Consider the following 25,596-nt stretch of genomic DNA (forward strand, 5'->3'; position numbering starts at 1 on the left):
GATTGGATTCTGGGATATATTAATTGGATAAGAGTGAATACATCAGTTTAGAACGTAGAGAGTCATTGAATTGAATTTCAAAGGTGCACTTTTTAACATTAAAAATTATGTCAGAAATAGTAATAAAAATTAAACATATTTTTTAATACCTAAATGCAATAGAGCTGCAGTGTTGCACAACTCCAGGGACCACCATTTATAGCAGGGGTCCCCAAACTACGGCCTGTGGGCCGCATGTGGCCCCCTGAGGCCATTTATCCGGCCCCCGCTGCACTTCTGGAAGGGGCACCTCTTTCATTGGTGGTCAGTGAGAGGAGCACATTGACCATCTCATTAGCCAAAAGCAGTCCCATAGTTCCCATTGAAATACTGGTCAGTTTGTTGATTTAAATTTACTTGTTCTTTATTTTAAATATTGTATTTGTTCCTGTTTTGTTTTTTTTACTTTAAAATAAGATGTGTGCAGTATGCATAGGGATTTGTTCATAGTTTTTTTTTATAGTCCGGCCCTCCAACAGTCTGAGGGACAGTGAACTGGCCCCCTGTGTAAAAAGTTTGGGGACCCCTGATTTACCGGGTAGTCTATATATACAAGGGTACTACTCCCCTGAGCTCCTAGATTAAAATATGAATGGTATTACCTGAAGGGGTGCCTTGTGGTGACTCAGAAACACTGGCAAGTGTGGATATTGTTAAGTATTTCACATGTATCATGTGAAATTTCATTACTTATTAGTGTTGTTATCGATAACATTTTGAGTACCCTTATGAACTTTGTGGAAAAACTAGAGTTTGTATGCAGAAAGACTGCTGACTAAAATAATCTGATTTTGAAATTGATATTTAAAAGGATTATATTTTCAGACTGCTCTTGGTCATAAATGGGCCGTTCAAAATAATTTAACCTTCTATTCTTTTTATTGTGTTTTAAGTATTAATTAAGTAGCAACTTACCTGTTATGTTCTCCTTAGAAACAGAGATTTACTCAATATCAAAAATATATAACAAATTCATAAAACTCAACAGCAAAAATACAAACAATCCAATTCAGAAATGGGCAAAGGACTTGAGTAGACATTGCTCCAGAGAAGACATACAGATGGTTAATAAGCACTTGAAAAGATACTCAATATCACTGATCATTAAGGAAATGTAAATCAAAACTACAAAAAAATGTACTTCACATCTATTGAAATCACTGTTAACAAACAAGAAACAAACCAGAAACCAGTTAACAGTTGAATGTGCAAAATTGGAATCACGTGCATTGCTGGTGGGATTGTAAAGTGGTAGAGCTACTGTGGAGTACAGTGTAACTGTTTCTCAGAAGTTTATAGAATTAATATTTGATCCAGCAATTTCATTTCTGGTCATATACACAAAATAATTGAAAGCAGGGACTCGAGCAGATATTTGTACATTCATGTTCATAGCTGCATTATTTGCAATAGCTAAAATGTAGAAACAAACCAGTTATCCCTGGATGGGTGAATGGGTAAACACAATATAGTATATATATATAATGGAATATTATTCAGCCTTAAAAAGGAAGGAAGTTCTGATACATAGTACAATATAAATGAACCTTGAGGACATTGTGCTAAATGAAATAAGCTAGTCACAAAAGGACAAATTCTCTGTCATTTAACTTATTTCAGGTACCCCAAATAGTCAGATTCATAGAGATAGAAAGCAGGATGGTGTTTGCCAGGGATTGAGGGAAGAGGTAAATGGGAAATATTGTTTAATGTGGTGGATAATGGTGATGGTTGTACAACAGTGTCAATATACCTAATTTCACTGAACTGTACAGCTAAAAATGATTAAAGTGATAACTTTATATTTATAATGTATCTTTTACCACAATGAAAACAAATTAAAAATAGATTTATTTTTAATTATTGAATGAGATATTTTTGAAAAAAATACACAATTTATCTAGTTCTACCTGTGTGGGTTTTGATCCTCCTAAAAGTCCATATGTCTCTCTCTTTCTTTGACTCCCCTAACAAATATCCCTCTTTTTTTTGTTTTATTCACTGAAACTGTTATATACTTACAGTAGGGTAATACAGCTTACTGTAGTATGAATATGGGAGTCTGGCTCTTTATATTGCTTACCTTACCATAGAATTGGAATATTGTTTTATACCATTATCATTTCTGTGACACCAAAAAAAATTTAATGTATTGACTAGTCTTGTCATATCCAGTCAACATTTATTGAGTAAAATGATGATCTAGATTTAGGAGTTATCAGCATATAGGTGGTTTTTCAAGCTAAAGGGGAGTGGATGAGATCTCCCAAGGGAAATAATATGAGAATGACAAGAGAAGAGGAACAGGCAGGACTATGCTGACCACTGCATTGGGTAAAAAAGAATTTGTCATTAACAAAAATCGTAACAGCGGTAGCTTAAACAAGTACTAAAGGGATGTTATGTGAGGATGAATAAACAAGTAGGTCTGGAGGACGAATGAACAAGTAGGTCTGAAGTGGACAAGGTAAGGTTGTTGAGATAACCACTCAAAAGTATGGGATTAGGTTCTAACTTCCCGCTTCTATTTTTAGTATGTGGCTTTCATCATTATGATCCTGGATATTTTTTACCAAGAGGAAAGGGTGAAATTACTGTCTATATGAAGATAACTTCCACTTCTTTATCTCCTATCTTCATTCTTAAATCTAGTTATATGTGTATGTCCCTCCTGGAATCAGAAATTCTAATACACCTAGATTATGTTCCCTATCTTCTTTTCCAGTTGTTCTTCTCTCTTTCAAAAGGCCTGTTTTCTCTTCTGGATTATCTCATTCCATTAGTGACACACCAATTAAAGCTGAAAATGTTCATCACTTTTGATTTTGGCCTTTTGGGATAATGAGAAAATTCTGTCAGCTTTGTCTTTTCTACCAGTTTCTTTGATAATTTCTTTGAATTTGGCTTCCTGCTGTGCATCTCATCTCCTTCTCGCATTAGATTCCTCACAGAGGGTTATCATTTATTATAAAGTCCAAATTTCTTGTCTTTCTACTGACTCACTTTTTAGTTGCCCTAAACTTACTATTCCTTGAATAGACCATATTATTTTCACATCTGTTTTCTTTTTTCTGGAATGTCTTTCTTTTTCAATGAATTCCTTCTTCAGGCTCCAGCTAAATGTCACCTCTCTTGCAATGCATTTCCTGACATCTGTTTTTTTCTCTCCAAAGAAGCTTCTTTGACATGAAATAATTTTAAATTTATCTTTATTTTTTATTACATCATATTATATTATTATTTGATTATGTCTGTCTCTTCCACTAAAATTAGAACTGTTTGAGGGCAGTGAAATAATATATTTACCTTTCTATCCTTGAAACTGAGAACAATTGATAAAATTGTAGGTCCTTGGTAAATGATGAAATGATAAATTCTTAAATAAGAATAATAGACAGTTTTTTTTTTGTTTTTTCTTTTTCTTTTTTTTTGAAGCTGGAAACGGGGAGAGACAGTCAGACAGACTCCCGCATGCGCCCGACCGGGATCCACCTGGCACGCCTACCAGGGGCGACACTCTGCCCACCAGGGGGCGATGCTCTGCCCCTCCAGGGCCTCGCTCTGCTGCGACCAGAGCCACTCTAGCGCCTGGGACAGAGGCCAAGGAGGCGTCCCCAGCACCCGGGCCATCTTTGCTCCAATGGAGCCTTGGCTGCGGGAGGGGAAGAGAGAGACAGAGAGGAAGGAGGGGATGGGGGTGGAGAAGCAAATGGGCGCTTCTCCCATGTGCCCTGACCAGGAATTGAACTCGGGTCCCCCTCACGCCAGGCCGACGCTCTACCGCTGAGCCAACCGGCCAGGGCCAATAGACAGTTTTATTAGATGCAAAGTTGTGATGCAAAATCTCTAAAATTTTCTATAGCTTTTTAACCTCTGTGATTGTATATTTAAAGTTTGATATTTTAGGCCTGACCTGTGGTGGCGCAGTGGATAAAGCGTCGACCTGGAAATGCTGAGGTTGCCGGTTCGAAACCCTGGGCTTGCCTGGTCAAGGCACATATGGGAGTTGATGCTTCCAGTTCCTCCCCCGTCTCTCTCTCTCTCTCTCTCTCTGTCTCTCTCTCCTCTCTAAAATGAATAAATAAAATAAAAATAAAAAATTAAAAAAAATAAATAAAAATTTAAAGTTTGATATTTTAATATTTTACAAAATTGTTATTAAATATTTAGTTTATATCTGACAAAGAAGCAGTCATTGTTGGGCAGATAAAATATATTATGCGCACTTTGTTAAAGATGGTGCTGCCCACGTGAGGCCGTTGCCCAGGTGATATTAATGTGTGTGTCTGTGGGCAGGCAGAATCCCTTTAGCCTGGGGCTTGGTTTTGGGATTAAGCCTTTCCCACCCTTTTTGATGTGGGGTGGTACAATCCAATCATGTCTCAGAGAAGTGACTTTGTATTAGAGACTTCCCTATTTTGTATATTGGATTAAGGGTTTGTATTTCTACACTATAAAATGGGGACGGAGCGGGAGCTTGCTCTCTTGGTTCCTGGGATGATTAGCATGAGAGAGCAGAGGGAGCAGAGCAGAGAGCAGCGGAAAGAGGCCATGTGGCCAGGAGAAGCAGCCAAAATGGCGGAGTGCTGAGCGAGATGCCAGTTTGTGCAGAGTTTGTATCTGGGATAAGGAAGGAGATGGGGAACTGAGGAGAATAAGGCTGGTGAGCTAGAAACCTTTGATTCTAGGAAACTCGGATAAGTCAGTGGCTTTGTGAGCACTGAATGTGAGTGGGTTTTGGAGCCCAGTGTGTGTTTTTACTTGCCCGCCGGGTGCAAGCTAGAATTAAAGATGACAGCCCATCAGTTCTTGGCTCTGTTGTTTCTTTACCGACTGTCCGAATCCAATGCAAACCTGCATGGGTCGGGCTGCTGTGATGGTGGCCCTGGCCGTGGCCACTCGCTTTACAGTCATACAATTTCAAAAAAATTTATTCAATTAATTTTATTTTTCTTATAGTGTGATTAGGTAAATTTAGCTTCTTATTTTAGAGATCTAGAGCTAGAAGGAAAAATCCAGCAATATTTTTGAAATTAATGGAAATGTTAAAGCAAGGAGATATGCAAATGGTTATTTAATTAACTGAACTGTACAATTCAGTCCTCTAAAAATAATAACTTTCCAGAGTAGCATAGGGTTTTAATTAATAGAATCAGTTTTATTTTTTTACTTGAACTTGATGAAAGCCTTAATTATTGTTGATACTTTATGAAAATGCTTGGGTCATATTTGGAAATACGTAGGGAAATTTTCTTTGAAGATCTATGATTCTGAGTGATGCTTCTTTATATTAAATAATTTTCTTGACGTCGGATGGTTTTAACTAGGTGATACAGAGGGGGCGGAGGGACTTTGCAGTTATTTAGTTCTTGGAATTTCTTTATCAAGTTGATATCTTTATCATAGAAAATAAAATCACTTTTTCTCTCATAAATTATTGTTTATCAAAGGAAGTAAGATAATCTTTTCTGTCGTAAATTACTGTTCATGGCAAATCTGGAACTATAGAAACAATATTAAATATACTATCTGAGACCATGCATATTTTAAATCATTGTTTCTCAAATGAGTGGCTTGACTTTTTTATGTCCCCTGAACTGTGATGTTCTAAACAATATGTAATTTGATAGTAGTGTCAGTGGTTGTTTCTAAAATTATACTTCTGTATAGTATTGCCTTCTAAGAGCTGTTAAAAGAGCTTCTCATTCGTCTCTATAGTACTGAGTTCTCTGCTTGCTTTGGTTGTGCCATGTTAAAAGGTTTTATATGTTTCCTGTGTGTTTTGCTCTGGTTTATAGATGTCATTATTTTCCCATTTTTTCATTATTATTTAGCTCTGTCTGCTAATGAGTGTTGGTAATTCCTAATGGATGGAAATTTTATCATTTATTGTTGAGAAAGTTTGTGTGTAATATATAGTATTAGCCTTCTAAACATTGGTGTAACATTCAGTAATAATTAAAATTCCTTTTATTCACTGAGTTGCCCATAATCAGATCATGTCAAAAAATTAAAGAAATTCTGCTTTTTTTATGGAGAGGTGTCTGTTTGAGAAAACTCAAAGAAAATATTGTAAAATCCATGAATAAACTAATTAGAATATTACCTACTGTATTTTGGTATCAACAAAAATAATGAAGAGTAAGTACTATGTAGATAGGTGATTAGTGCAGACTTAATCTCAGCCAAGATAAACAACAGTTTATGGAGCAGAGTATTAGACTTCCTTTTGTGTCTTAGCTTAATTGCTTTTAGGAGTCATCTTAAGTATATGTAATTTTTCTAATTCGTTATAGGGGACTCTTCTATAAGAGAATTTCTGTAAGTTATGCGTTGTTAAACTTTTTCTAATTTATATGTAAACAGTGCATTGGTACTAGTAGAAAAAAAGTTACAGTATATGGAGAATGTGTACATATAAAGAACGCGATGCTCTGTTTTTTTTTAAATAAAAACATTTGGTTTATATGGTGCAGGTATTAGGATAGTTGTATCTTATGTAGTGATTATAGTATTTTTAGTGATTATTAATCACATAAGAATTTTAAACAAAAAAACCGCATACTTTTTAAATAGGGTATGACTAAATGGAGATGAGGATTAAATTTTTTTAAATATAGCTCCATTTTTATAATTTTCTGTTTAACAGTAAAAGCTAGAAAGCAAAAAGCCATGAAGAACAACAGCATGTTGGTTTTATTTTTTATTTTTAGTTTTGATTTAAATATACTGTGTACAAAAATTAGAGGATATTTCAAAATGAATATGAAGCAATAAAATATTTCCTAATTTTTGTGAGCAGTGTATAAAGTAGCACATTATGGGAAGAAAAGGTTTGTAAACTTGAAGTTTGGAGATAAAAATCATAGGATCCACTCTTTTCTTAATTATTTAGGCACAAAGAGGATATTAACTAAATAATAATGGTATAATACTTGATATTCATTGAATATTCATTATAATAAGTACTTGTGATGTTATTTTTTATTCTTTAAAATTTAGAATAATCTATAAGTGTATAAATCAAATTAACACAGAAAGGACTATTGCTTTTTTTATAGTGGGGTGGCTTTTTTCCTTTTATTTGGGGTTAACTGGTAGAATTTTACTACTAAATGTGGGTGCTGTGATATTTTAATGAAATAGTTGTTGCCAAGCCCGGAACTTATTGCACCTATTTGTTCATATCAAAGCTTACTATTCAGCTAGGACAACAATCCTCAAATTTTTGGTTCTCAGGGTCGTTTTATACTCTTAAAACTTTCTGAGGATCACAGAGAACTTTTCTCGTTGTGGGTTATAGCTATTGATAGTTACCATTTGATAAATTAAAACAGCTAAATTCTTATATCTTCTTCTGTATTCAGTCCATTGACAAATCCTGTCGTGTAGCCTCTGGAGAACTTGACTATTCAGTAATGAGAGAACAGAGTGAAAAGTTAAATAGCATTTTGGTGTTATTATAAAAATAATTTGATGTCACTGACCTCCTGAAAGGATCTTATGGACCATCCACCCCTGTCCTCAAGCATCTCCAGACCATATGTTGAGAACTGCTGAGCCAGGAGAATCAGCATTTGTGCTAAAGGTTAAGAATGCCTTAAAGTAAAACTGCCTTGGAAAAGAACATAGCCTATGTGATAATTCTGTACTTACTATTTGTAATCAGATTTTAGGTTTTCCTAACCCGATCTGTAAAGTTCCTAACAAGAATATTGATTCTTTTGTTCTAATTTCTCCTACATGAATATTACTGGGATGGAAATGGAAAGAAACATCATGATATTATTTCTTTTAATGATATTCTTAACTCTCGTCTACTTATAAAGAACTGATGTACTTCCATAATGGCACAAAGTACTAAGTACTCTTTAAGAGTGTTAGACCTCCTAATGTTGTTTTGTCACTTAAATGGAATGCTGAAATATAAAAATAATGTTAAGTAAAATTAATTTGGGTAGCATAAGTGTAAGATTGTATTTACAAATAATATGTGAGTTCTGTATTCTTCCCCATCCTTGAGTTTTGCTTGGGAAAAAAAAGATATACTTGTCTTGAACATTAGGAATGCTAATAAGCATCCCTGAAAATACTGATGTTGGAAATTATCAGAACTTTGATGAATTCACAATGGGTGGCTTTTTATAGTAGTTTCAAAAATAATTTTAGAACAATAGTAATTGGGTGGAGTAAAAGTTTATAGCTGAAAATTCACTAGATATAAGAACAAATACAAAAACTTGCTTTTGCCCATGAATTGGATTGCATCCATGCAGTTCAGTAGCCAAACACTTCGACCAAGAGACATAGCAGGCCCTGGCTGGTTTGCTCAGTGGTAGAGCGTCGGCCTGGCGTGCAGGCGTCCCGGGTTTGATTCCCAGCCAGGGCACACAGGAGAAGCGCCCATCTGCTTCTCCACCCCTTCCCCTCTCCTTCCTCTCTGTCTCTTTCTTCGCCTCCTGCAGCCAAGGCTCCATTGGAGCAGAGTTGGCCCGGGCACTGAGGATGGCTCCATGGCCTCTGCCTCAGGTGCTAGAATGGTCCTGGTTGCAACAGAGCAGCGCCCCAGATGGGCAGAGCATCACCCCCTGGTGGGCATGCTAGGTGGATCCCGGTTGGGCGTATGCAGGAGTCTGTCTGACTGCTTCCCCCGTTTCCATCTTCAGAAAAAAAAAAAAAAAGACATAGCTGGTAACTTAACATCCTTCATTACTCTTCTAAGCCTTCTTTCTGAGCCTTTCTCTACTTTATAACCCTCTTTTCCTTCACCTCTCCCACTTCTAAAAACTCTCTTCCTTGTGGTCATGACTACCATGTTTATATTGCTGTGGTTGTTATCTTTTGTTCTTGCTTAGCAAACATATGTACCAGCTACTGTTTGTTAGCTGGCAAACTTTTCTAATTCTTAATAATTTAATTGGTTTGCTCAGGGTCAGAAAACTACCCACACCTGTCCTTGTAAGTGAACTCCTAGCTTAGTCTTTACAGTGTTTGCTTTATGTTCTTGATTTTAAAAATTTATAACTCTTGATTTTATATATCAATGACATAAAATTTGTGTAGAAAAACATTAATAGTTACCTAGAATTCATTGACTCACAAAACAGTATTATGTCAAGGAGTCATTCAGGGTTAGGCCATCTTTTTTTTTTCAGTAAAGATTGATACTGAATCATGTTTTAAGGTAAAATTATTTTTCATTATAAAGTTGAGGTATTTTTATTCATATTGGAGACTAAATGTCTATTGAATTTACTGACTGAAATGTAATGCTGTTTGTGGAATTTAGCCATCTTGGATCAAGTAGAGATACATAATTTTGAGATACTTTGAAACCATTAAAGAAAGGAAATTTTGGAGATAATTGAAGTAGTTCCTATTTGTTCCTTTACTGATCTTTTTTGTGTTGTTTTAGAAACACAAAGGTATAGCATGTATATTGCTGAATTTGAATGTACATGTTAGGCACACAGTCTCCTCCCAGTAATGAGTTGGCTTACATGAAGTATAGCAGAGTTAGTTTCTTTATGCATACCTTCCCTGGCTATGAGAAATTCTGTATGAATAATTATGAATTCGGGTCATGCTTAATAAAGAGTTTGAAAAGAGGAGACCTGAAGGTTGGATAAAAAGACAAGTTTGATAACTGGATGGCAGAACTAGGGTAGAAATTTTTTTGAAATGCAACCTTAGAAGATCTCAAACCAGGTAAGTCAGAGTGAATCTGGGCCTTAGGATGGATCTATATATTTCCTCTGTTAGGGAGGTGTGATGGGAAGGGAGAGGAAGCCAGACTTACATTATAGAGTCTGAATAGTATACTTTGCTTTGTTCCTAGGAACTCTAAAATGAAGTTAATAGTAAGAGTAGAGGTAAGGCTGTATAACTTTGAACTGTTGGAGAAATACTAGCTCAGTTAACAATTAATATACAGATTAAAAATGTGGTCTGAATTTTTTTGTAATTCAAATTTTTCTTTGTGGTCCCAGAAGAACTTAAAAACGTGCATTTAATTCCTGATTGCAAAAATTGCATGCTTTTCATAAGGATTTGAAAAGTTTAAAAAATATACAAGAGAAAGTAGAAATCACCTACCTATGCTTGCAAAATGAGTATGACATATAATGTGCCTAATTAGTCTAGGATTGATGGATGTTTAGGTAGTTTTCTATTATTGTTGTTTTTTACTGTCACAAGCAGTGCAACTTCAACGTGACTGCATGCATACATACCTTTGCTTACTTTGAAAAGGTTAGGGCAAAATGCCTCCAAAAATGTGCCAATTCATGTTTTCACCCAACAAGGATTTAAGTCACAACTTTGTAAACCTTGATTAATAAATTAACTTTTAAATATCATTTTGATACTACACCCAAACTTGACAAGTGATAGTTTCTTTTTTTCTTTTTTTTTTGCATTTTTCCGAAGCTGGAAACAGGGAGGCAGTCAGACAGACTCCCGCATGCGCCCTACCGGGATCCACCCGGCATGCCCACCAGGGGGCGATGCTCTGCCCATCTGGGGCATCGCTCTGTTGCATCCAGAGCCATCCTAGTGCCTGAGGCAGAGGCCACAGAGCCATCCTCAGTGCCTTGGCCATCTTTGCTCCAATGGAGCCTCGGCTGCGGGAGGGGAAGAGAAAGACAGAGAGGAAGGAGAGGGGGAAGGGTGGAGAAGCAGATAGGCGCTTCTCCTGTGTGCCCTGGCTGGGAATCGTACCTGGGACTCCTGCACGCCAGGCCGACGCTCTACCACTGAGCCAACCGGCCAGGGCCGACAGGTGATAGTTTCTTAAAGGTCATTTGTAATGTAGCATTATGAAAAAACTTTTCCTGTTCTCTCTTGCCATATAATTCATTATACTTTGAATAAATCAGTTTCTAGTGTATGATTTTGTAAATACATGCATTGTTGATTTGGATAATACTAGTTTACTAAGGCAGATATTTCAAATACTGACACTTTTCATTACTTCAAATTAAATTGTAATAGTTAATGTTATCAGAATTTCATCAGAAAAGGTTTATTTGTTTCTATAAGAGCTGGGAAGCTCTCAAGTTCATCTTGGCAGATATAAATTTTGAAAAATTTAATTTTTACATGAAAGCATGAATTTTATTGTGGGTAACAAGTAGGAATAATACTTTAGTTTTTCTTAAATTAATAGATTCATTTCATTTTTGAGAATGCCTTTTATTTATTTATTTTTTGCTTCATTGACTTATTGAATAGAAGAGGTGAAAAGTGGACATTCTTCACTTGCTCCTAGTCATAAATGGAGAGCATTCAGTTTTTTGCCTTCAAGTATGATGTTAGCTATGAGTTCTTCTTAGGTGCCCTTTACCAGGTTGAGGAAGTTACCTTCTGTTCCAAATCTGCTGAAAGCTATGTCAGATGCTTTTCCTCATCTATTAAGATGCTCTTAATTATTTAAAATATATATATATTGTGTTGTTATGGTGAATCACACTGGTGGATTTCCTGGTGTTAATCTAAACTACATTGCTGGGTTAAATCATTCTTGATTGTGGCACCTTGTTTACATTTTCTTTGTAATGCCCAGCCTGGATCTTAAAAGATATAATGGATATCCAAAAAGCATTCATTTAATTGATTAAGACATGTATCATAGAAAGGTACTCTTGAAACCTATATGATCCTATTAACTAATGTCACCCCAATAAATTTAATTAAATAATAGATCCAATTGTTTGTTCAACAGGTACTTATTGAATATCTATTGTATGCCAGGAACTGTTTTAGATGCCAGGGAATAAGGAATAAGCAGCTAAACAAGACAGTTTTTATTTTTTTAAGTGCAATTTATTAAGTGGTTTTCCATTTCTGGAAACCTTTGAAAACATTTGGAAAAAAATTAGTCATTTAATTAAAACAAAATATATTTCTACCGTATTTAGTAAGTGTTTCGCAACAACTTCAGCTATTAGAAATGTAGATGGTGACTCAGAAGGAAGTAGAAAAGCCCTTTGACAGTACTTCCTTTGAAGAACTTCTGAACTGTTTATTTTTCCATTCTATATATAGTTCTAATAAGCTTGATGATCGGGTTTCCTTGCACCCACATCAGAAACAACAAACTGAAGAGTAGAAACGAGTTATTAGAGATTGCTTAATTAAGAGCTTAAAATTAAAATGTCTTTCTGTGGTATAGAGGGGGAAAGTCATTGTAGAAATAATTTAAAATGCTCAAGTAGCTGAGGGCTGTTCATAAGTCTTAATTGTTGCTCTAGACTCTTAATGTATAAAGCTTAGTAAAAGCAGTATTTCAGAGTTGGGATAAACATTAAGGATCCTCATACACTTCTACATATATGAAGGGTAGATCTGACGTACATATGATAAGCGTGGCTCTGGTAAGAGTAGCTCACACTAAGAGTGATTCTTGGTGGCAACGGGAAGTTTGTGTTTGTGTGTGTGTGTCAGATAGAAAGAGACAGAGAGTAGGGAGACACGAGGGTTCAGGAAGAGAGAGAGAGATGTGGGTGCTAATATATACGCATGGTGTGTGTGAGAAACTCTTTCTGGGGAGGAGACCATGTATACAATTTGAACCTGTCCTCCTCCCCTCAGCCCTACCGTGATTCTATTATCTTACCGTCTTATCTTGAGATGTTCTGCTGCCTCACTCATATTCCCATTTGGGAAAAACTGGTCTTATCAAAAGTAGTGATACTATAGCTAAGCCCGTCGAAGCCTGCTTGAGAGATTGAATGGTTAGTATTAGGATGAACTAAGAACCTACCTACATAGTTGTCCTGGCTTCTAGTTTGTTTTCTGTTCTGCCCCTGCAATAAATACTATTCAAAATAATAAAGTAAACAACAAAAATAAAGTTATGTTCCTCAAACTCTTTATTTTAAAAAGTATGAGAAGGGTTTATTCAAAAGATATTTTTCCTTCTAAAAAACCAAACCACTTATAAATAAAAGTCAGACATTTAAGATAGAAGTTCGTTTCTTCATGATGACGAATAAATAGTAAATGCAGTGTTAAGATAAATTGATCACCTATTTATATTTGTGTAATGGAAGTCTTAGTTCTAAAAAGAAAATACAGATGATTCCTATGTATTTAGACTTTATATTTGGAATTTGATTATCTCTCAATTTCCATCGGTCAGAAGTCCAGTCATAGCTTAGTTGGGACCTCTGTTGAGGTCCTGCCAGGCTGAAATCAAGATGTAAGCCCAAACTGCAATCTTACCTGAGACTCAGTCCTCTTCCAGACTCACTGGGTATTCCCAGAATTCAGTTCTTCATGGGTATGGGACCGAGCCCTTCGGTTCCTAGAGCCTACTCATCGTGCCCTGGAATGTGACTTTCTCCAGAACATGGTAGTTTGCTTCTTTAAGGCCAACAGCAAAGCTTCTCTGCTGCTTTGAATCTGAATGTCTCTGATTTCTAGACCCTCTTTATAAAGGGCTTACTTACCTGATCAGGTCAGGCCCACTAGAATACTCTTGATTAATTTAAAGCCCATTGATAGGGCTGTTAATTATATCACCTTTGCCATGTAACGTTACCTACTCACAAGTGAAATCTGGGGATTTTGCCCAGACTTAGTAGAAGGAGATTATATGGGGTGTGTACACCAGAGGGTGGGAATCTTGGGCTTATTTTAGCATTATGTCTACCGCAGCATTATTAAAGAGAACAGGGACTCCTTTGTTCAGTAAAATTAAATCTTTCCTTTGTGTCAGGCATTTCTCTAGGTCATGGAAATATAAGGCCAAAATGCCCAGTTCCTGTCTATGATGAGGTGGTAGAAGCCAACAATGAAGCACTGTTTTTAATGTAGTTCAATCACACAGCTGCAAGAGAGGTGTAACCAGGATACACTGTTCAGTAGGAGATGGCTGGGTCAAGAAAGTTTATTGTTTGTATGGGAAATGTAAAACTACTGCTGCAGTTCTTAAAACTACAAAATTTAAAAGTTTATTGAATTTTCTAGGAAGAAAAGTTTGATATTGAAGATGAAATTATTAACATCCTTTTTTTCTTTTCCCCAGATGGTATACCTCAAGTTTACTATTTTGGCCCTTGTGGTAAATACAATGCTATGGTGCTCGAACTGCTGGGACCTAGTTTGGAAGACTTGTTTGATTTGTGTGACCGAACATTTTCTCTTAAGACAGTTCTCATGATAGCTATCCAGCTGGTAAGTAAAGCAGGATGCTTTGGAGTTGTTTGAACAACTGTGTGGATCTTTGGTTACAAATTTATATGAAAAGTTTCATGTTTTACTACATTATCTTTCACAACATCCAACTTAATAAAAATGTTTCTGCTTTACATCGTATTGTCTTTTTGGGATGCATATAACTTAAAAATAACTGAATCAGGTGTATTTTATTTTTATGAAAGAATATCTTATTGCTTTAACATCAGAATGCTCTGTTTGAGAATTAAGTTGTTTTTAGCACTTTTTATTTAGAAGATAAATACTTGGAAAAGAGACCCCTCAGAAACATGGATTCTAAATCTTGGTAATAAATTCTAATGGCCAAGAAAAGAGGAAACAAGCTAATGAGAGAGTCTTCTAAATTACTTAACTTGCAGGGAATATGGTATTTGGGGAAACAGCCTAAGAGGATGATTTTAAGGCACTTTTGAAGTAAATGCTAATATAATTGTGCTGCACAGTCCTTCAAGTTGTTTTTACACATTGACTCGTTAATTCCTCTTCTATAAATTTGTCCCATGGAAGTATTCAGATGTATATAAAGCTTTTTGTGCAAGGACATTTGTAATAAATTGGGTAACAATCCAAATGTACAGAAATAACAGGCTTAGTTATTTCTAATAAAATAACAAAATAGTAAAGTATGCGTTTAAAGTAATACATACTTTTAAGATGAAGTATGTATTAAAAGAAAGTTTCATGGCCTGGAAAATGCTCATAATATATAGTTAATTAGAAGTATAAGTCATAGAATACTGTATATTATATGATCCAAATTTGATAAACTAAAATGGCCTGAATGACTATATGTTTATGTTGCATTGTCAACCATGATTATCATTAAATGATGCAATTTTATTTTCTAGTTTGTAATGTTCCATTTTGTGACAGTTTGTATAGTGAACGTTATTTGAGAATGTGTAAAACAATAAAAAAAGATATTATTAGAGTTACATTAAAATTCTTTCTGGTTTCAAAATGTTTCATACCTAAGGAAAAGAGTAAAGAAAAAAAGTTACCCCCCCCAAAAAAAGCATACTAAAGGGTGCTCTGTTATTTGTTTATAAAATATAATTGTAAAAGTTGCTTGATTATTGAACTGATGAGGAAGAATAAATTGCAGCTTTGTGAATATGTCTGTTTATATTTTTGAGGTCAAGATTTAGTTTTGGTTAATCTTTTTGATTTTATGATGCAGCATTATCTGAAAGTGTTGATTAAATCAGGCTTGCTGATATGAAAGAAATTAGTAAAATTCAAACACTCATTTATAAATGACTATAATAGTAAAAGCAAAGATTTTTAAATCATAATCAAATAAATATATTTGAGAAACTGTAGACTGATATGTTACTTTTAAAGGCTTGAAATAATTTTTGATTTTTTTCCTTAAGCTGTTTTTATTGTGAAAGTTGTCTTTGCTCTATTATGCTTTTTTATGCATCAAAGCCTAAAATAAAATTATCGTCTTTTATTTTTGAATCGAGATTTCTCGCATGGAATATGTTCATTCAAAGAACTTGATATACAGAGATGTAAAGCCTGAGAACTTCTTAATAGGACGACCAGGAAATAAAACCCAGCAAGTTATTCATATTATAGATTTTGGTTTGGCAAAGGAATATATTGATCCAGAGACAAAGAAACACATACCATACAGAGAACACAAGAGCCTTACGGGAACAGCTAGATATATGAGCATAAATACACATTTAGGAAAAGGTATGTGTACCTTTTGTTTGAATTCAGTAGCTGTGTTATAGTGGGAGTTTTTATTTGTTATTATGGTCAGTGTTTTGCAGGTTACAATTGCTTTTATTATTTTTATTTATCACATCTATCTATAGTTTTATTTATATTTAATAAAACATTTTGAAAATAAGTTGCTCTAAAGTAAATGAATGACCTATCCTTGCATTCACTGTATCTTTTTAAAATATAACTTGAAATACTCAACTTTTGGTACAGGTAGATTGATGCATTTGATTATTTGTGTTAAAGGTTATGAGAGAATACTTAATTCTAACTGAATTTAGTGTGTGCAGAGATTTTTGATTGATCCTATAGTTTTTTGCTATAGTTAGCCAGGGAGATAACAAACTGTTTACTATCTTTAATGCTTAGAGTACGTACCTTTCTTAGCAGTACTATTTACTATGTACTGGATATATGACTTTTGTTTGCTTGTTTGTAAAAAGGATGAAATAATATCAACCTCACAGAGTTTATAGTTTTTTTTCCCTCAGTCTAAAACCACACATTTCATTTATTTTTCATATTTCTTTAGTTTCTTTTCATCTGGAATAGTTCCTCGTCTTTCTTTATGGTTCATGGCCTTAGTATTTTTGTGAAGTACAGACTATTTTGTAGAATGCCATAATTTTGGGTCTGTCTGATACTTCTTCATAATTATATTTAGGTATGCATTTGTGGCATAAATGTTGTAGAAGTGTGTATTCTCAATGCATCATGTCAGGAGGTACATGATGTCACTTGGCTTCAAGTAGCTTTGATCATTTGTTTAGGGTAGTGCTTGCTAAGTCTCTCCACTAAAAAGTTTCTTTTGTAATTAAAAAGTGTTTTGTAAGTAAATCTTTGAGTTTATTTAAATATGTTTGTTGTTCCTCATCAATTTTTTTCCACTAGATTTAGCATCCTTGATGATTTTCTATCCCCATTTCTTACGCAGTTAGTTGATATTCTAACATAAGCAAAAGCTTTCCCTTCCCCAGGTTATTGACATTATCAGTATGGACTCATGGATTCTTATTGAATATATTATAGTGCCTTACTATCATTATTTAATTTGATGCTCAAATTATTTCAGATTTTGCCACTGGTTGGTCCATCAAGTTGGCTCCTCTGTACTTTTGGCGTGTTCTCATGAGTATTTGAAAACTTCTCTATTTTCTGGTGCAACAAGTTGTTCCAGGCTCATTTTATAGTTCTTTTTGCTTTAGCCTGGAAATGACATTTCTCCAACAAGCCCTGGGTTCTTTTATTGGATAATTGTATATAGAAATCAAGATTTGGCCATTAGGTATGCTTGTTCCTACTGGTATGTTATTACTTGTAGGCCCTTTCTGCAGCAGAAATAGGGAATATGTGTATGTGAATATATACTTATTTGGATATATATACACAAACATACACATACACATACACCTACACATGTATATGCACACAAACTTATACATATTAAAAACCATGTGTTTATAATGATACTTCTTTTTTAAAATTAATTAATTAATTTATTTATTTATATTAAGTGAGAGGCAGGGAGGCAGAGAGACAGACTCCTGCATGTGCCCTGACTGGGTTTCACCCAGCAAGCCCTCTGTGGGGCAATGCTTGGCCCATCTGGTGCTGCTGCTGTGTTGCTTGGCAACCGAGTTATTTTAGCACTTGAGGTGAGGTCATGGAGCTGTCCTCAGTGCCGGGGACCAACTTGCTCGAACCATTCGAGCCATGACTGTGGGAGGATAAGAGAGAGAGAAAGGGGATAAGGAAGAAGAAGCAGATGGTTGCTTTTGCTTTGTGCCCTGACTGGGAATTGAACCGGGAACTTCCACACACTGGGTCAACACTCTACCGCTGAGCCCACTGGCCAGGGCCTTATACTGATACTTCTGATTCCAGTCTAACACCAAATGTAAAGTGTCCTCCTTTCTATAGCATAAGTCCCTTCTCTAGTCTGCATTATATCTTTCTTTGCCAAGAGTGAGAAATTTGGCTGCCTCCATAATATATTTACTTGTTTTTTGAAGCCTAGGACACTAAGAATGTAGTTTCAGAATTGGTAACTGAAAATACTTTTAAAGCAAGCTTAGTAGATTTGCAATGTTTGTAATTTTTATTTTAATTGAAGAGTTCTTTTTAAATAGAAGTAAACTTTAGTCTGACCAGGCGGTGGTGCAGTAGATAGAGTGTTGGGTTGTGATGCAGAGGACCCAGGTTCGAAATCCCCCAGATTGCTGGCTTGAGTGCGGGCTCATCTTGCTTGAGCGTGGGCTCGCCAACTTGAATACAGGGTTGCTGGCTTGATTATGGGATCATAGACATGACCCCATGGTTGCTGGCTTGAGCCCAAAGATCACTGGCTTGAAACCTAAGGTCACTGGCTTGAGCAAGGGGTCACTCGTTTTGCTGTACCCTACCCCCCACCGCTGTCAAGGCACATATGCGAGAGCAATCAGTGAACAACTAAGGAGACTAAAGGAGCTGCAACAAAGAATTGATGCTTTTCACCTGACCAGGCAGTGGTGCAGTGGATAGAGCATTGGCCTGAGACACGGAGGACCCAGGTTCAAAACCCCGAGTTCACCAGCTTGAGTGCAGACTCAGCTGGTTTGAGCAGGGTTCAGCAGCTTGAACCAAGGTCGCTGGCTCGAGTAAGGGGTCACACAGTCTGCTGAAGCTCCCAGTCAAGGCATATATGAGAAAGCAGTCAGTGAACAACTAAGGTGCTGCAATGAAGAATTGATGTTTCTCTGGCCCTGACTGGTTGGCTCAGCAGTAGAGCATTGGCCTGGTGTGTGCAAGTCCCGGATTCGATTCTTGGCCAGGGCACACAGGAGAAGCGCCCTTCTCCACCCTTCCCTCTTCCCTTTCTCTCTGTTTCTTCCCTTCCAGCAGCCAAGGCTCTGTTAGAGCAAAGTTGGCATGAGTGCTGAGGGTACCTTCTTGGCCTCTGCCTCAGGAGCTAGAATGGCTCTGGTTGCAACGGAGCAGTGCCCCAGATGGGCAGAGCATTGCCTTCTAGTGGGCATGCCGGGTGGATCCCGGTCATGTGCATGTTGGAGTCTGCTTCCTCACTTCTCACTTCAGAATACAAAAAAATATATATATACATTGATGCTTCTCACCTCCCCCTTCCTGTCTGTTCCTATCTGTCTTTCTCTCTGTCTCTGTCACAAAAATCAATCAATCAATAAATAAAAGTAAACTTTATATTGAGTAAAATTTACATTTACATGTATGTATGATTTGTAGAAATTGATAGATGCACACATTTATGTAATCCACAGCTCTATCAAAATTTAGAATATGATCATCACCTGTTAGACTTCCTTCTTGCTTTCTCTCTCAATCCCCTACTTCTCCAAAAGCAGCCAGTGATTTGATTTCTACCACCATAGATTAGTTTTGCTGGTTCTGTTACTTCAAATAAATGAAATCATCTGACTTCTTTTGTTCAGTATAGTATGTATGAGATTTATCTATCTTATTGCAAATACTAGGACTTTAAGCTGAGTAGTATTTCATTGCATAAACATACCATAAACTGTTTATTCTAATATTGATGACCATTTTGATTAACAATTTTTTACCACTATGAATAAAACTGATATCACTTTCTTGTAAATCTTTTAGTGGGCTTGCTTTTCCAGTTCTTTTTGGTAAATACCTAAGGTTGGAATTGTTGGGTCTTATGGTAGATATTGTTTAACTTTTATAGGAAGCTGTTTCCTAAATCATTTGTACAATTTTTTATTTCCACCAGCAGTGAATGAGAATTGTTTGTTTCACAGTCTTTAAAAAATTTGATGTTGTCGCCTGACCAGGCGGTGGCGCAGTGGATAGAGCATAGGACTGGGATGTGAAGGACCCAGGTTTGAGACCCCGAGCTCGCCAGCTTGAGTGCAGGCTCATCTGGTTTGAGCAAGGCTCACCAGCTTGAGCCCAAGGTCGCTGGCTTGAGCAAGGAGTCACTCGGTCAAGGCACATATGAGAAATCAATCACTGAACAACTAAGAAGCCACAACAAAGAATTGATGTTTCTCATCTCTCTCCCTTCCTGTCTGTCCTTATCTGTCCCTCTCTCTGACTCTCTCTGTCTGTGCCACAAAAAATAAAAAAAAATAAAAATTGATGTTGTCTTTTTCATATTAGACATTCTAGTAGCTACATAATAGTATTTTATTTCTCTATAGCTAATGATTTTGAACACTATTTTATGTACTTATATTATTCATTTGTATATCTTGATTATTGATTTGTAGGAATTTTTAATATATTTTGGATATAGGTTCTTTGCCAAAAACATGCTTTATGAATATTTTATTGTAGCTTTTTCTTAGCAGGTCAATTGATAAGCAAATGTTGTAAATGTTTATAAAGTCTAATTTATCATTTTGTCCTTTTATGATTACTACTCTTTGAATTCTAAGAAATCTTTACACCCCCTCCATGTGGTGAAGACATGTTTTATTTTGCTATCTAGAATTTTTTTGTATTGTGTGAGATAGGGGTAGAGGTTCTTTTTATGATATCATACTCTTTCCCATTGAATTACTTTTGTGACTTTCTAAAAACAGGAAGTTTTAGGTTATGTTTAAACGGTTTATTATTAAGTCTTGAGCTATGTCAGTTTACATATCAGAGGAAATAGAACTTAAGTTTCTGCCTTTAGATTCTATCTTAAACATCTCACTCATTTGGGAGAACAGACAGGAACATAGAAGCCTATCATTATTTATCCATCATCACTGCTCAAATGTATCTTACAATGTAGGATCATAATTTGTATAGGACCTTAGAAATCATCTAATCCAACCTCCAACTCCTGGTCTTAGCTTCAAGTCTCACTGTTCTTCCCAGATTTATAAGCTATATACTGCATTCCCCTGCTTCTGCCTCTTTCAGAATTAAATAGCAGTTGATGTCTTCCCTGACAGCTTGCCTGATTGTAGGCTCATGGTATTTTTCTTTTCAGATGTCTGAAAATACCTGAAAAATGTAAATTTGCCTTTCTTTAAGAAAAGTAAGTTTCAAACATCTGAAATTAAAAAGAACAAGTTGTGTTCTGGTAGTATTTGGGGAAGTGCTTTTCAAGTAACACACTTTCCTGATAGATTTAAAATATGATTTGATAGATATATAACTTTCAAGATTGTGTCTCTGTTAAAACTGGGCATACTTGTATTTACATGACTAGTGTCTGAGAAATTTTATTTCATGGTAGTTGTTAACAGATTGTTTTATAACAATTAACAGAGGTTCATCATCACTTCATTTGAGACATGAAGGCACAGTTTCCTTATGGCTTAGTGTTCTTTATCAGAACAGTGATAAATTGAATAGCATTCTATTTGAAGGAATGGAATCTTGATATATTTGTACTTGTTAGGGAAAGCCTTCAGAGCTTGGGAAATGACATTTAACTATTGCATTAACCTCCTACTGCTCTTTTAGGAAGAAAACAAAATATTATTTCTTTGACAAGTATTTCAAAGAACAAAAGCTTTAATCCTTACTTTCTTCCATTTATAAAAGCCCTGCTGTTGATGTAGAACTTGGAAGTAGATGGATAATTTTAACAGGAAGAAATTTTGTTTGACTGATTACATGAGTTCCTGTTTATTAAAAAATTAATTAAGAATATGCTAAGTTAGTATAGGTTTGAGTGTTGAAGAGTGAAAGCATTCTTCACGTTTGAGATGGCTATGAGCATGGAGTGGTGATTTGAGTTTAGAGCATTTGGCTTTGTGAGGAATCAGGAATAGATAAAAAAGAAAAAGAAGCAGTGAAAATGTGTCCTTTTAATGGTACTTTTCATTTGTGTTTATATATTCTTTTTTCCCTGCTTTTTGTCTGGATGTTGGTGATTACTTTCAAAGCTTTTTCATTCATTCATTCATTCATTCATTCATTCATTCATTCTTTTGCATTCCAGGACTTCCTACTCACATGGACTTTTTAAAATACAGTATTTGGGTTAGAGCAACATTTATACAGATATATTAAGTATTTTGTTCTGTGTGGAGACTGACACTGTATCATATGTTAAAAAGGAAAAAATTATTGCTAATATAAGAGTAAAGAAGAATAGAAAAAATCACATAATGGAAGTTAGCAACTTTATTCTTGTGGTACAGATATCTATTGGCTTACCTTAACTTAATGTTAAGTCAAACTGGATGAGTTTGTGCTCAAGCCGGTGACGGGATTTCAAACTTGGGTCCTCAGTGTCCTAGGCTGATGCCCTATCCACTGTGCCATCTCCTGGTTAGCAGTATTTCCTTTCCAGAATGTCACATAGCGGGAATCATACAGTATGTAGCTTTTTCAGAGTGGCTTAATTCATGTAGTAATATGCATTTATGATTCCTTCATGTTTTCTCATGGCTTGATAGCTCATTTCTTTATAATGCTGAATGATATTCCATTGTCTGGACGTACTATAGATTATTTATCTGCCTACTTAAGGACATCTTCATTGCTTCAAAGTTTTGGCAATTAGGATTATTGCTGCTATAAATATCCGTGTGCAAGTTTATGTGTGGACATAAGTTTTTCAAGTCTTTTGGGTAAATACCAAGGATCTTAATGCTGGATTGTATGGTAAGAGTATGATTAGTTTTTAAGAAACCCTCACATTGTCTTCCAAAGTGGATGTGCCAGTTTGCATTCCTACCACCAATGAATGAGAGTTCTTGCCAGCACTGGGTGTTGTCAGTGTTTTAGCCTTCTATTCTAAGAGGTGTCTAGTGTTACTTTGCTGTTTTAATTTGCATTTTTTGATGACATGATGTGGGGCATCTTATATTTATTTTGCCATCTGTATATCTTATTTTATGAAGTGTCTGTTAAGGTCTTGGCCTAGTCTTTGTCAGGTTGTTTTCTTATTTTAAAATTTTAAGAGTTCTTTATATATTTTGGATAACAGTTCTTAGTGAGATATGTCTTCTGCAAATATTTTCTCCCACTTGTGGCTTATCTTTTCATTCTCTTGATTGATACTTCTTTCATGGATCATGCTTATAGTATTATATCTAAAAAGTCATTGCTAAACCCAAGATCATCTGGATTTTTTCCTGTGTTATTTTATAGCAATTTTATGTTAGTGTTTGACACTTATGTCTGTGATCCGTATTGGTCTATTTTTATTTTATTTTATTTTAGTGAGAGGATGGTAGGCAGAGAGAGACTCCCGCATGGTCCCCGACCAGAATCCATCTGGCAAGCCCAAAGGGGGTGATGCTGTGCCCGTCTGGGGCCCTTGCTCTGTTGCAACCAGAGCCAATTTTTAGTGTCTAAGGCAGAGGCCGTGGAGCCATCCTCAGTGCCTGGGGCCAACTCGCTCTAATTGAGCCATGGCTGAAGGAGAGGAAGAGAGAGAGAGAAAAAGAAAGTGAGAGAGAGAAGTGAGAGGAGGAGGGGTAGAGAAGCAGATGGGCGCTTCTCCTGTCTGCCCTTACTGGGAATTGACCTGGGACATCCACATGCTGGGCTGACGCAAAGACTTGTACAAGAATGTTCATAACAGTTTTATTCAGAGTAGCCCCAAACTGGAGTTTAAACAAAGATCCTTCAATAGGGAAATGGATATATTGTAGTATACTATTTAGTAATAAAAAGTCACAAATGATTATCAATGCATGCAACAGTATGGCTGAATCTTGAAAACATTATGCTGAGTGAAAGAATACAGATTCAAGAGTACATGCTGTATGATCCCATTCATGTGAAACTCTATAGAAAAGTCAAGTTTACTTAAAGAGTGGCAAAAGCAGGTAAATGATTTGAGGGCAGGGGAGGGAGAGAAGAACAGACAGGAGGCATAGGGGAGCCTTCTGTAGTGTTAGAAATACTTCATGATTGTGGTGGTATTTAGGTGTGTGTGTTGCCAAAGTTCAAACTATACCTTTATAATAGATGTGTGATATTATGTGTTATTATACTTCAGTGAAAGGAATTTTCTTTTATTAGTGCTTATCAAGTCTGACTCTTCTTCAGGATTGTCTGCTAAACTTTTTAAAATGTACATTCTTCTACCCATGTCATACCCAAAGAATCAATCTCTGGCATTAGGCTTGCTTATTTGATGTTTTTAAAAGCTATTCAGGGGTTGATTCTGATTCTCAGCAGAACTTCAGAAATATTTTTTGTATGACTTTTTATTTTTAATACTATCAAGACGTAATAAAATATAATTTCAGTAATAAAATACATTACTGATTTTTTTCATGTTATTCACATCCTGCTTTTATTAATAGCTTTCAAAAGAACTTTAAGTCTATTTTTACTTATATTGAAAGTTTACTGTTTTCAGTGGCATATATTTGCATTGTTATACAAAAGAGAAAAAAAAGTCCTATTATACCACAGTTTTTGAGTACCCGAAGTGAGAAATTGAAATGTCCTGCCTAGTCAGTCCTCCAATCACCTACCTACCCCTGAGTACTAATGATTAGATGCATATTCTTTTAGATATTTACCTGTACTTATAAAAAAGGGATATATATCTGGTATTATATATTCCAAATATTTATTTATGTATTTAAATGGTATGTGTTGAATTCCTGCTCTGTGGCAGCCATTATACCAGGTCTGAAGAGAAAGAACCAAAGGGTCACTTGGCCTTCTGTGACTTGCTCTGTGGTGGGAGCACAATATTGATTATACGATAACAGAAACAAAAATTTTTTAAACTTCAGAATATGTTACAGAAGACAATTATAGAATGTTATGAGATTACATAGTAAAAATTTTCTGAAGCTTTAACCCTAGTTCAGGTCTATGGTTTGAAGTTCGCTTTTTCAAAAGCATTTAGTACTGATTAGATAGTATGATTATTCATTTTTATAAAACATCTTGTACATGACCCCTTTTATTACAGTATTGTTTTTCCTTTTATTTTTAGTCAGCATTTATGTATTATTTTAAAAAACTAAAAATTCTTAAGCATTTAACTTCAGAGACAAATATTGAAAAATGCCCTTTGCAAATATTTATAAATACCTCCCTAAGTCCTAGTCTGTAATTGTCACTCAGTTACGTGCTATACAGTGTTGTTACTAAAACAATAATGGCAACTTGAAAATTACAATTTGTTGAGCATATTTTTCAAGGGGCTATTAAAGTTGGGATGTGTCAAACACGAGTGTGTGTGACTTTTTTTTTTAAATTTTTCCAGTGAGAGAGAGAGAGAAAGAAGCATCAACTTATTTCATGTACTCGTTCTGTCTAGTTGTGTAGTTATTGACTGCTTCTCATACATGTCCTGACTGGGGGTTGAACCTGAGACCTTGGTAGGCTGGGTCGATGCTTTATCCACTGCTCCACCCAACTAGGCTCCCCAAGTATTTTTAAAAAAATATATTATACGAAATACTAGGTGTGTTTAAAGTTAATGACAAGTTTGTGGGATGGAAGTTTTGTGCTCATATAAGTTTAGAAAATGCAAGGTTAAAATGAAATTAAACATTTTTAGGGTTTAAAATTTAGGTTAACATCAGGTTAACCTTTTATGAGAAATCTAGTTTTTTTCAGAATCTTTGATATGTTACATTCTCATCTTTAAGAAAGAGTTATTGTACAGTGACTTATTTGACCACAGAACCTTTTCCTCTT

General features: G+C 35.5%; 1 protein-coding gene across 9 annotated transcripts in view; it reads left to right on the forward strand.

Moving 5' to 3' along the window:
- The window catches only part of CSNK1G3 (casein kinase 1 gamma 3), a 105,465-nt gene that overhangs the window by 48,265 nt on the left and 31,604 nt on the right, over window positions 1-25,596 (forward strand). For all 9 annotated transcript variants that reach the window (XM_066382102.1, XM_066382105.1, XM_066382104.1 and 6 more), the window contains exons 5-6: window positions 14,069-14,217; window positions 15,729-15,963. In XM_066382102.1, the coding sequence (XP_066238199.1) occupies window positions 14,069-14,217; window positions 15,729-15,963 (384 nt within the window). The remainder of the gene's footprint in view (window positions 1-14,068; window positions 14,218-15,728; window positions 15,964-25,596) is intronic.

The sequence above is a fragment of the Saccopteryx leptura genome, chromosome 4 (genome assembly GCF_036850995.1).
Source record: "Saccopteryx leptura isolate mSacLep1 chromosome 4, mSacLep1_pri_phased_curated, whole genome shotgun sequence".
Lineage (NCBI taxonomy): Eukaryota > Metazoa > Chordata > Mammalia > Chiroptera > Emballonuridae > Saccopteryx > Saccopteryx leptura.